Source organism: Mytilus californianus, unplaced genomic scaffold (genome assembly GCF_021869535.1).
Source record: "Mytilus californianus isolate M0D057914Y unplaced genomic scaffold, xbMytCali1.0.p SCAF_10, whole genome shotgun sequence".
Lineage (NCBI taxonomy): Eukaryota > Metazoa > Mollusca > Bivalvia > Mytilida > Mytilidae > Mytilus > Mytilus californianus.
This window is the reverse complement of record NW_026262582.1, coordinates 41660226-41674392: the sequence shown is the minus strand read 5'-3', so window position 1 is coordinate 41674392 and position 14167 is coordinate 41660226. Positions and strand designations below refer to the sequence as shown.

Sequence of the window (14167 nt, the reverse complement as noted above, 5' to 3'; positions counted from 1 at the left end):
AAAGGATAAGGATACAACAGATACAGCTAAGAATACATCTAGATAATTTTGAAATTTACAACGAGTGTCGTTCGAAAACAAAACTTTTAGACAAAAGAGATAATTTCAGCTTCCCAATTGTGAACTTTTCATTTCTATTACGCAACCTACCAGCAGCGACTGCATATGGAGTATATATCTACCAGTCGATACGACATTCTATAGCTTGCATTTCTCATCATGATTTCCTTAATGACCGGTTGTTGCTCACGATGACAGTATTAAACTAAGAGTTCGACCTGGTGAAATTAAAATCATCGGTTCGAAAATTTTACGGATGCCATCATGAGATAACGACTGATATGTTCCAATAGTCATTACACAATCCCTACCACTTTTCTTCGAACGTGACCTACCGAATTAGAGTTATCACCGGATTTGTACTTATTATTTCATAAAGCAACATCCCACAAGAAGACATGTCAGCCTACCCGACGCGTTATAATGACCAGTCTGGTCTTACTTCTAAAACTAAACCTCTTAGCAGAAAAGTAGCAAATACCAAATTTTAAGTCTTTGGTTTTTATTGCCGGCAGGAGATTGAACCCACGACCTCCAGCATTCAAGACAGGCAAGTTATCAAGTGTTTTGAATGTTGAAATTTTGCGACTCGCCACAAGGGATTCAAAAGAATTGTTCAAAAGTTGTAAAGTGCCCACATTGCAAAATATGATCCAACTAACTAATTTATTTTAATTTTAACGATAGCATGTCAATTACTTAAAAACTATCCATTTTAAATAACGTTGGTTGAGCTTTGGTGATCATTACTATTGTCTTAATAAGAAAAAAGAAAATATATTCCGTGCGCTTACTGGCAACTAAAAACCAATACACGTGAGCTAAAGATGTAAAGCTATTATTCCATGGCTTTGTTTAACTCACAGTGTCGAAGACTTGTTGAATACTACTTGAATTTTGAATATAACGAAGTCCAAGTAATTTATTTATAAAACGATTAATTATATTAAATATGTTCATTACATATAGTTTAACACGCGGGATTAATGCAAATATTGCAAATTTTAAATGTTTCATAGGAATTTGCATTTGCAGAAAATGCAAGTTGAATCAAAGCTAATATCTGTTTGAGAGAAACTACTTGGCTTCAGGTATTGTTTAACCCTGCAGACGGAAACGAATATTACACCTGTTCCGTCGGTATCTTCTTCCACTTTTTTGTATATCACTCTATACACACCGAATAGAGTTGGCCTATAACGTGCAGAGTTCTAAGATAATGACCTTATCACGATGAATTAAGGTTGACCAAGGAAACGTGAAAATTAGATCAAGGTCAGATAATCCCAAATAAACGGACACATACACCTAACAATCATTATTTACTACAAATATATTTGATTTATTACTGACCAAGATCATACGATAAGAAACTGAAATTTAAGTGTCGTTGAACAAAAAAAAAATGGTCAAGAACAACTGACGTATGCCAGACAGTACACTTCTTACCATAATATGAAAGAATGTAAGTGAAATTGCAACCAAACAACATAAGTTAACAAAACAAAGACATCTAAAGGATACCATAGGACTTCGAAGATGCACATCATTCACACAAGGTCAATGGGGACCAATGTGGTATAATTCAAATGCTGGTGGTGCATGGTGAAATTTTTTAAAGATTGTTTTTTCTGAAATAAATATTGATTATTTTCTGGAAAGGGGATGTTTAGCTTAGCTGTTTCAAAGGATAATAAATTTCCATATTACTGTTCCAGTTCGGTTTCTATGAGTTTGGGAAAGTGGAACACAGAAGATGGGGAAAATATTCAAAATTTTACTCCGAGAAATGACATACCTCTTTATCTCTTTGGTCAAACTCAGGCTTACCCAAGTAGTTTAACCCTATATTGAAATCATGCATTATCATTTGTAAAGATAAAAAAGAGGCAGAAGATCCAAAGTGGACATTGCAAATGCATCAGTTAAAGAGAAATTGACTACACCATGGGCAAATTATGAACGACAAACAAGTACACAAAAACTACATAAAACACTGGAGACTGGGCAACACAAACCAGATAAAAAATAGGGGTGATCACAGGTGCCCAGGAATGGTAAGTAAATCATGCTTCAATAGTGGTACCTATCATGCTGGACATGGTTAGTACAAATATGTGGAAAAAGAGTTTTTTTGCTCAGTGTGGTAGCCCTCACTGTGACTTTGAGATGTAGAACAGCGATAAAAACGATGTTCATTTGCTTTTTCTGTGTTTTTGCTGTGCAGGTACTGATTTTGTGTTATGGATGGATACAACATATCCTTTGTTTTTCTATTGGATTGTGGTTATGACAATTTGAACATACCTCTGATAAAACTGACATATTTTTTATCATTGATGGGCAGATATTTAACAAAGTAAATATATTAATTATGTATGTATTAACTAAAATAGTGATCTGGACATAAATTTATCACAACCACAAATACTGTGTCCAAAATCAACAGGAAATATACATACTTATCTTACCTCCTATACATTTCTAGGAATATGATTGGTTAAAAGCGCTCGCGTGGAGACCGTGTATATTATATATTAGGTTAGTAGGGAGGCGGGGCTTATTTCAATACACGGTAAGTAGTGTTGTTATGTCCCTTTATAAAAACAAAACGGTACTGAGAAAAAATCTTAAAGATTTCAATAGACAAATCAATTGATGAAGATTGAAATAAATTCATAAAACACATTTAAAGCTAACAAATTGTTATTGTTGGCATCTGGTTTTGTATGATCAATGGAAGTAGTTTCTTAATGCTAACGGTATTGAAGACTTGCTCATTTTGATAGGTCACTAGTCTAAATATGACACGTTAAGATAGTCGGTAAGATAAATTCGTTACATAGTGTGCTAGTGACGTAATATATGGGGTCAGTAAATTCCATATGGGGATTCGAGCTTCGCTCTCACCCCATATGGAATTTACTGACCCATATATACCGTATTAGGTCACTAGCACACTATGTAACTGTATTTCTTGTAAATTTAATTCTTGGAATCAATTTTCATTCTAATCAAATCCATTTGAATTTTTATATAATGGTAAATAAAATCAAATGTATATCCCAGAAAAAGCTTAAACTCAACTGTATTTACTGTCAAAAATTTAACCGTAAAAACAAATTTTACTTCCTGAAATCAAGTTCATATTCTGGTCAAATAAATTTGAATTTTTATTTTATCATCGTAGCAAATAATTAAAAATTTTTTTTTTTTAGATATACTCCATTCATATCCTTGATGACGCAAAAAGAGAAGAAATTAAAAAAAATGTCTTTTAATACAATCAAACACAGTATATATAAATATGTATAATGATTCTATCAGGTTCAAGGGGAACACATTTTTCTGAAGTCTCAACATTTAAATTCAAATATATAAATGCAAGAAAAGAGAAAGGAGAAGGTCTGGTAAGGGGTAATTTTGGGCTAAAATTTGAAGTACATCGGATGAAAGATTTTTTACATTTTTTAAACACTTAAGTGTCTACTTCAGTCGATTCAATTAGTTTATGTAAAAGATTTAAACTAATTTGGTCATTAAAGACGCTCAAATTCAAGCTTTAATATGAAAAATCTATCAAATATGCCATAAAACGTCCCTTTGCAGATGGTATTTGTCTAAAATGGAAGTGGCCGCATTCGTGTTCTTTCTCAACCTTTATATGTGTAATGTATTATCATCAAATAACATGTTTAAATATTAAAACTGAACACGAGTGCGGCCACTTCCATTTTTGACAAAAACCGTCTAAAAACTAGCACAAATGCTAAAATTGTGAAGATTTCAATAATTTTGCATGAATTAATGATGCTAGTACCTGATGCATGTGCATTATATTGTCAAAAAACAGCCCATATTCCTGTAACAAAAGTATTCTTCTTTCCAATAAATAGCTAAAAGTTTACATTTTTAACAAATTTTTGAAATGCTACATTTTGGGGCCAAAAAGGTGTTTAACTGGGCCGACTCGTTTTTAAAAATTAAAAAAAAAATCAATTGTTTAAAGTAAAGATATATCACATTTTACTAGTTCCAATGCTATTATCATTATCTTTAACACTTTCAGATGACATGCAGACCAACTTTGACATTTCTTTTCAGTGATGCACCTAAAAAAATGAATGTGTTTTCATCTTTTGACATCAACATGCATGGTTAACCTCTAAATGACATATTTATTAGACTTTAATCTCAGATCAACTGAGACCATGTGGTCAGTCCATGCTAGCTATAAAAAACAAACAACCATTTTGAAAGTAAAGTTTTAACCTGACTTCAGAGAAAAGAAGAAATATATATATATATATTAGGATTTTCCAATTAATTGGAATAAAAATCTTCTTTTCAAACCTATTCTAAATCATTTTCACACAGTAAAATTGATTAAACCAAGATATTCCTCAAAAATAAGAATGTTTTCTAAAATGAAAAAAGTAAAAAAAAAATAAATAAAAGCAACATATCACAGGCTTGTTATGGGAATCTATGTCATTTTGGACTTTGAATTAATCTTATGAAATGACTTTTCTAAAAGCACTGTTTTCCTTATGTGATAATCTTGCTTGATGAAGAAAAAAAAAGAAAAATTAAATACGCTCCTACTTTCTTCCTCCCTGATAAGAAATCAGCCTGAAGTAAAAATTATTTAATGACACCAGCTGTATAATTTAATATGTCAGACGCAAATATACAATTAATTTGGTTAGGAATAAATTCTAAGTGAAAATTTCTAAAGAATCAACACAAAGTATAACTGCAAAATGAGTTATTCTATAAGCCAAACAAAATATGACCTTAAATGTAATTAAACAATAACCTAAAACAAACAGATTATCTCCCTTTGAGAAATCAAGAACTTTACAACACTATAATCTGTTATACACAAAGGATTCATCTTCAAAATTATTAACAGAAATATTCATTTAATGTTGCTAAACTTTGTGCAACTAAAATCTATTGACAAAAATGAATGTGATTTTTTTTTATGTCACACACCAATACAAAATTTAAATCAATACTGCAAAGCTGTGTCAGAACTGTATATCAAGTTATATCTCAAGACGCAGTTTTTTTTCTAGCAGGTACTCCATAATGTGAGATTAACTTTGTACAGTAACTTTACAATCATAATAATTCTTCTTTTTACATAAGTGTTTGCAGTAATGTAAAACATCCATACATTTATACATTTGTAAAAATTTGCACATTTTGTTTTCATTTTGACATCTTTTCTTTCTTTTTAGCAAGGCTGGTATAATCACTAGAAAGTATACATATATTGATATTAAAAATATTCAAATGATTGTTTTCAGCAGATGACACTATCAGTCTTTCATCCAATCAAAAAATCTGTTACATACTGTTCACTGACTAATTTGTAACGTTTGGAGGACGATTCCTGATTGAAAGTGTAGGTGTTCCAGGTGATCTTCTGTAAGATTGATGTGGTTGCATTATGGCTGATTCATATGTTTTCTGTAAAAATCAAATGACATTTAATTTTATTAGTTTTGCTTTTCAATACTTTTATGGATATACCTAAGAAAATATAGGCCGGTTAAATATTAATCTATTGCTCACAATAGGTTTTATTCAAAGTGATAAAAGTTATCTACATTAATATTGAATCTTTTTTCTAGAAAAAAACACTATGCCTGCTCACAATATTACCATTTCCATGTGCATTGAACCATAAAATCTGGGACACTTCATAATAAACATATGTTCTAATTTGCAAATTAATGTGACTAGAAACTACCTTAAATCAAAATTTTAACCTAAAACCAGAATAGCCCCTCTACTATCTTTGGCAGGGTATAAAAATACCTACCCTTCTCTGTGTTCTGTGTTGAGCATTCAAGAAGGCAGCTGAATCAGGACTGTTCATCAATAATTCCATCTGTAATCTATGAAACGTTTCCTGTTCAGCTTCAGGCTGTAACAAAAATACAAAAAAAAACATGAACACAAACATTTAATTCTATTCATTTTCAGGCAGTAACATAAATACAAACAAAAATGAACACAAAAGCTGTTTTTTCTTTTTTTTTTTTTTTTTATCTGAATGTTATTCTTTAACATCCACAACTCATATGCTAAACATTTTGCTTGCAAGTAGTTAATTCAATATCTATTATTACTGTAAGTCCCTGTGACAACATCAAACTGCTCTTTCTGTAATTTTGGTATCAAGGTTTTCAGACATGAGCAGACATTATCTAGCTACTCTATGCTCAGGAAAAGTACTAACCGATATCACAATATGAGAACATAACCTATCAAGTTTACTTTCGTCAGAAAAACCAAGCATCAAACTGTCGAGGGGTGATAAAAAATAGTATGATAAACTCATGATCAAATTCTCTGTTCGTATACAGTGTTCCAGCTTGATTATTTTCACAAGGCGGGCTTTTCCCGAGTGCCGCCCTGTGCCCGTTTTCTGACGCCCTGTGCCATTTTTAAGATGCCCTGCCCTTTTCTGCAAATACATGGCTTTTTTGTCGTAATATTTTGATGAAATACTATAATTCTACCTGTCTACATGTTTCTGACAAGTTTATGACCCTTTATAGTTAATTAACATTTACAGCAGGTGTTATAAGTTGTGATTACAGGTAATCCGCTTATCGCCATCAGATGGGTCACTAATCCGTTAATTAAAACTCATAATTTTCCATTGTAATTATTTTTCCCTGTAAAAATCGGTCAGTCGGCATTTCAATTTCGATATTTCTTAAAAGACCACAATTTGCTGTTCGTTTATCCATAGATGTTTTGGTAGTGACGTCAGTTGAACAAAATTGTTTTCCCCTGACGGTTCGCATTTCTCAAACGATCACTTATTGCAGCTGTGATGACATAGTTTTTTCATTTGAACGTATTTTCGTCACATTTTATATAACTTTTCATTAAAATCTTTTGACTATGTTGTTTATAAAGATGAAAACTTTATTCAAAACGTTCAAAAATATTTTCAAGAGTCAAACATGTGCTTTCGTTATCTGCGCATGCGTGAACGTACTATTATAAATTTATTAGACACTAAAACATCAAATAAGATATCATTTAGTATCAAAGACAAATATATTTCTTACTGAGCAACTTAATCTTTAGAAATTATAATTACCTGACTTTTTGTTAAACACAAACCAATCCGTAGATGAATCCGGATTCATTCTAAATTTATTATCCTCTTGTCACTTCCTGTTTTCATTTGGTTTAAAAATCGAAAGTAAACGTGATCTACTCTAGATAAATTTAAAATAGACAGTCATTTTAATTCGTTCCAAGTTTATAAAAATAATTCGAAATATCGATTTAAAAGTTTTTACAGGGATAGTGATAATGAAGTGAAATATTCGTAAGAATTTCATTTATGCTGGGATTCCTGATTTTAAAAAAGAGGAACCAAACTTTTGTTGATCAGGATGTCCTCAGAAAATAACTGAAATTGTGAACTTAATTTGCGGACACTACAAACTGCTCAGAGTCTGAAAAGACGAGTTTGTGCTCGACCAGTAAAGTCGAGCACAGATTTTACTCGACTAAACTCGAAATTGTCTCGACAGTACTTAACTGTACTTAACTGTACTCGACTTTGGTCTCGACTTTACTTAATGAGTCTGATTCAGTACTTGATGATCTTGGTGTAGTCTGAAATGGTCTCGACAAAGGCTCGACCAGTCTCGACCAGTCTTACCCTGTCTCGACCTGTCTCGACCAGTCTTGACTCAGTCCTGACCAGTCTCGACCTGTCTCAACTATTCTTGACCTTCAAATTTAGTCTCGACTGGTCTGAATCAGCCTATCTAACTAAATTAAATATTGATCTTACAAAATTCCAGGTTATTTGGTAGTTGGTTCATTGCTGTGAAATTAAAGAAATTAATTAATAGGTAAAAAAAAGCAAGAGTTTTCAGTTTTGATTAAATTCAAATAGTCATCTTTAATTATTTCTATAACTTTTTCAAATCAACTTGGATTTTCATAAAACTATACAGCTATCTCAACTATTAATACATTGGTCTTACTGAATCCCAGGTCGTTATGTAGTTTGGTGTATTGCTGTCAAATATAAGGATTTAATTACTAGTAATAGGTAAAAAAAAAAGCAAGAATTTTCAGCTTTGATTAAATTCAGATAGTCATCTTTTAATTTTTTATAACTATTTCAAAGCAAATTGGTTTTCATCAAAATCTACAGCTATCTCCATTATATAATTATCTTAAAAAATACCAGGTTATTTGTTAATTTGGTTTATTACTGTCAAATAAATTAAACTACATAGGTTTCATGATTATACACAATAGTTATATAATTAATTATCTTTTTAATGAGGTAACAACAGCCAATGATGAGTCTTTTGTAGAAGAAACGCGCGTCTGGCGTACACAATCAATGAAATTGTTTAATAAAGTTGAGAATGGAAATGGGGAATATGTATCAAAGAGACAGCAACCTGATCAAAGAGCAGACAACACATGAAGGCCACCAAAGGGTCTTCAACACAGCGAGAAAATTCTGCACCCGTAACCTTATATTAGAAATGTATCTATTATTATAATTTGGGATATAGTATATATAACATATATCAAAATCGGATAAAAAATTAAAGAAATTGATAAAATTGTTCTTCTGATTAGTGGTGAAGTATAAAGTAATACCTCCTGCTTGGGGCAAAATCATTAAAAAGATCACAACCTGGTCAGAGAGTATTAAATTCTAAATAACATTCATTCAAAATTGCAACATCCTGTTAAACTTAAATCGCAAGGCCTTTTGCATTCACTAGATAAGTAATACACGAGTTTAAGAAAAATAGGGCTTTCTTTTTACCTGTAAAACACACATATACTGATGTAATTAAACCTTATTAAAGTGCTTCTTGTATGCCATGTCTTTAATTTTGACAAAAATTATTTTAAAAGGTTATCAAGGATTCCTATGAAAGTTCTAGTATCATGATTATATTAAATTCTTGTTTTAACAAAACAAAGGTGGCATTTTTAGAATTTTAAAACTTTTTTCAAATCTTAATTACATATTTATCTTACAAAATGCCAGATTGTTTTGTATGTTGGTGTGTTGCTGTCAAATCTAATGACTTAGGTAAAGGGTAAAAAGGCTGAAGTATTTTAATTTGACAGCAATAAACCAAATTAACAGATAACCTGGTATTTTGTAAGAGAAATATATAATGGAGATAGCTGTAGATTTTGATGAAAATCCAAGTTGCTTTGAACCAGTTATAAAAAAATTTAAAGATGACTAAAATTCTAGTTTTTTTTACCTTGATTAATTAAATCTTTAAATATGACAGCAATATGCCAAACAACATAACAACCTGGAATTCAGTTAGATTAATATACAATTGAGAAAGCTGTATAGTTTTTATGAAAATCCAAGTTAATTTGAAAAAATAATAAACAAATTTAAAGTTGACTAGCTGAAATCAGTCCCACTGAAAATTCTAGCTTTTTTTACCTATTAATTAAATCCTTAAATTTGACAGCAATGCACCCAAAACTACATAACGACCTGGGATTCAGTAAGATCAATGTATAATTGAGATAGCTGTATAGTTTTATGAAAATCCAAGTTGATTTGAAAAAGTTACAGAAATAATTAAAGATGACTATCTGAATTTAATCAAAACTGAAAATTCTTGCTTTTTTTTACCTATTAATTTACTTCTTTAATTTCCCAGCAACGAACCAACTACCAAATAACCTGGAATTTTGTAAGATCAATATTTAATTTAATTAGATGGGCTGATTCAGACCAGTCGAGACAGGTCGAGACTGGTCAATACTAGTCGAGCCTTGGTCGAGACCCTTTCAGACTACACCAAGATCATAAATTACCGAATCAGACTTATTAAGTAAAGTCGAGACCAAAGTCGAGTACAGTTAAGTACAGTTAAGTACTGTCGAGACAATGTCGAGTCTAGTCAAGTAAAATCTGTGCTCGACTTTACTGGTCGAGCACAAAAACTGGTCTTTTCAGACTCTGAGCAGTTTGTAGTGGGATCATTGTTCTAATCTTCTATTTAAGCAACACACCAGTAAAATCATGCCAATCTTTGTAGCATGCCTAAGGCCTTCAAAGATCCTGGTGACTTGGGCATATGTATAGCTATTAATATACGTCATTGGTCACTTATTTTACCCCAAATAACTCTGATTTTCATCTTGTGTAAAAGTGACTAAAGCCCTCAAAACTCCTAGCCGAAACCCCTGCTGTTTACATAAGACAATGTAAATGTTTGACATGTCCTTTTTGAATTATCAATCAGTGTGCTAAAGTGCCCTTTTCATGATTGGCTCCCTGCCCTTTTGAAATCCTAGCTGGAACACTGGTATAAATTGTAAAATATCAGTCCCTTCACAAAATGTGAAGCCTTTCAAGTTGTTCCCTACACTCACTGGCAAAAAAGGTTCACATTGCAGGTAGTGGCTGATATTTTATGTATCAATGTGCAGTAAACACAATAATCTTTATTAGCAAGATTGCTTTTATATAAAATGTGTTGCTGTTATAATCAAAATTGCTCAAAAGAATTAATTTTTTGTTGACTTAAAAAACTCCCAACAAAAATACATAAAAACTGAAACAACTGGAATAGACGTTTTTCGATAGACGTAATTTGAGTAAGAGTTTTATCCGTTACTGAAAATAATTTCTCATTGCTAAATCAATCACTTTATTGGTCACAGGTATAACTACCCTCTTCACCCCTAATAAATTTAACTGAAAAAAAAACTTTCATTTTGAAGAAGAAACTTTCTCACTATACAACTGTATACATTAAAGGGAGGTAACTATATAAACTTACCACTGTGTTTGGCTTAAAGGTAGGTAACACACCAGGTCTGATACCATGGCCAGCAGCCATACGTGTGGTGGTGGTGCCATCCTCTGTCTGACTCAAAAAGCTTTCTAAATACTATTTGTCAAATTCTAAAGCGAAAAAGAAAATAGAACATATATTACTATCACTTTATTCTAATTTATTAATCAAGGAAGTCTGGGAAATAACAAAATATGGACTTTGTAATTCGAAAGGCTATCTAGTGTACAACTATTTTTCTAAATTGCTGTAAACCATCTTATTTTCGCAGCAAATGTTTTCAATAATATAATTTATAAAATATCATTATTGTATTTGAGTGCTTGAGAAGGTAATCATGGATTTTACTGTTGAAATTTTGTATAGCTTATACTTAAATATTACAAACAGTTGGCTTTCATGCCATTTAAGGTTTCATATTTTTAGGGTTTGTGTGTTATTTGTATGGAAAAGAGTATCATATAATTATTTTTTTAATTAAACGCACACCCGGCTAAAATATTTCGAGGAACATATGTCATGCTTTTGGAAAACGGTATTTATACTTTTTTTTATTACAGATTTAACTTGTTTAATTGTGCTCCTGAATCAGGCAGTATAAGTAACTCATATGTAAATGCAGGATTACAATATCTGAATTATATGAGCAAATGACAATAAATTTCATGAAATGTATTAGCAGAAACAGGGTCTTTGGTTTTGTCAAAATAAAACTTATTCTATAACCTTTAATATTTTAAATTCAGAAATAATTGCGTGCAGAAGCAGAGTCTTTGGTTTTATCAAAACAAAACTTATTCTAAACCTTTTATATTGTAAATTCAGAAATAATTGCGTGCAGAAGCGTGTATTATTAAAATTGTTGAACAATCAACACACATGCCAGTTTAACTATTGCCATTTCAGGAAAGCTGCATCCAAATAATGGTACTAGAATTTAAATGAGATTTTGTATTTTTACAACACCTATCCCCACTCAATTTTCCACAATAAATTTCTGAATTTACAGTACTAATTTATTTGTCAACAGATTGTTTATACGCATTAAGTAAATCCTAAAAGTAGTCTGCTGACTTTGCCTGTGTTGACTTACTTGTAATAACGTTGCTAAATTGCACTTACCTTGTATAAGTTTTGACTTACTTGTAATAATGTTGCTAAATTTCACTTACCTTGTATAAGTTTTGACTTACTTGTAATAATGTTGCTAAATTGCTTTTACCTTGTATGAGTTTTGACTTACTTGTAATAATGTTGCTAAATTGCACTTACCTTGTATAAGTTTTTGCCTACAGTTGTCTACCAGTCTTTGGCAGTATTGGACCTTTGCTTTAAGATTTTTGAGGTTGTCATAGTCAGTTTTATATTTAGATTTCAGTTCTTTCAATCTCTTCACTTCAAGAAATTCTTCTTCACTTATAATTATATCTCCCTCTCCATTATATTGTGTACCTATGAACGAAATAGAGCAGTAAGACAATTAGTAATATTTATATATGCTCATGAATGATGTCTAACCATCTAATAAAGTGTTTTATAATTAATTTATTGATCGCCGACTACTGGTACAGATTTATTGTCAATTTTAAGCTTGTGGAATACATTTATTTCCATGTGGTGATTTTTGTGTGACACATTTAGGGTTAAAAAAAAAACAAAATTGAAGTTATTTGTTATACCTTCAGAGCTTTTATATTATATTCATCTGAAATTTCAACACATAAATATTCAACTTATATGATGTAGTTTATAAAAAATACTGATTCAATGTCCAGCCACAGAATTTTTACTCCTATGTAAATGAAGTCAAGTCTAATATTAGACAAAGAGCATCAACTGAATAATATTTTAAGGAAAAATAATAAAAATAAAAATAAAAATAAAAATAGATTCTCTTTCCTCTTTGAATTTTTCTAATTTCATTCTGCATTGATCTATTTCTATTTTGTTATGATTTATTCCTCGTGCTAGGTCCGTATATGTTTTCTTATTGGATGCTAAAATGTCTTTATTTTCCACTAGGATTCTGTTCAGTTCTGTTCCTTTCTCTGACTTGAAAATGTCAAAAGCTGTAGTTCTACTTGTAGATTTACTGCAATTAAAAATGAATCATGTAAACTCAATCTTGTGACAACTTGGTGGTGTACTGAAATCAAAATACATCAGTTGATTTTGTTGTTTTTTTATAGTAAGAACTAAATAAATTTCATGTATGGACAAAATTGTCATAGTATTTATTGGTTTATTTTTGCATTCTAATTGTTGTAATAATCTGCAATCTTTCAATTTATTCAATCCTACTTCAAACTTGTCCAATGAAAGATTCCGTTGTATGTTATCTCACAAAGAAACAATTTCCAGGAAAACAGATTACCTCGGAATAATATTTCTTACTTGAACTGAGCTGAAGTAGGCTTGAGTTGAAGACCGTACTTTGACCTATAATGGTTTACTTTTACAAATTGTGATTAAGATGGAGAGTTGTCTAATTGGCACTCATACCACATCTTCTTATATCTATTAATCCTTTCTGCAGTTTTAGTAGAACAGTAGAATTCTTGATGCACATAGATTTTGGTTTGAAAAGATATCAATGTATACTGTGATTTTTTTTGTTTTCGTTGGATACTAATGTTCGTGGATTTCGTGGGTACAGGTGAACCACGAATTTAAATGTTCAAAAAATTACAAATTTTCCATAGGCTTGTATACAGATTGTGGCAGAACTAAGAAATTGAATGTCCACAAAAGTGTAAGTTTTGTTCAATCCACGAACAATTGGTACCCTGGAAAATAAATGAATCCACAGAACTCAAAGTCAGCATTCTAACATTTCAAAATCTGAAGAATTCTCTTACGTAGCTCTAAATGTTCTATCTGTTTTGGGACCACCCAATGAACTGGCTGGTGTGGCAGCATCTTCCTCCCTGGTCCTGTCCACTGATGGGTGAGGTGACTTCACCTCTTTCTCTTCTTTAGCACTGTGTGAAGGACTACTAACACTCTTACCCCCTGTTGGACTGTAAACAAAATGTTTCAAAATCAGTTTCTAGCTTAGAGAAATGAATACATCAACACATTGTTTTTTTCAATGATCAATAGTTTTTAACATTTCCCAAAATTTGTGACTGTTTTCTGATGGTTATTTAAGTCATAAAGTGATTCTACTATCAAACATACTCAGGATGAAACTAAGAATGGAAACCAGGAATGTGTCAGACACCAACCCGATCAAAGACCAGAAAACAACCCAA

At 31.3% G+C, this 14167-nt stretch overlaps 1 protein-coding gene across 1 annotated transcript in view; it reads right to left on the bottom strand.

Annotated features, from left to right (window-relative positions):
• Positions 1–10968: 10968 nt before the first annotated feature.
• LOC127718120 (kinesin-like protein KIF9) overlaps positions 10969–14167 on the bottom strand; it is a 45895-nt gene continuing 42696 nt past the window's right edge. The window contains exon 18 of the mRNA XM_052224073.1: positions 10969–11023. Within this exon, the coding sequence (XP_052080033.1) occupies positions 11010–11023 (14 nt within the window). The 3' untranslated portion in view covers positions 10969–11009. The remainder of the gene's footprint in view (positions 11024–14167) is intronic.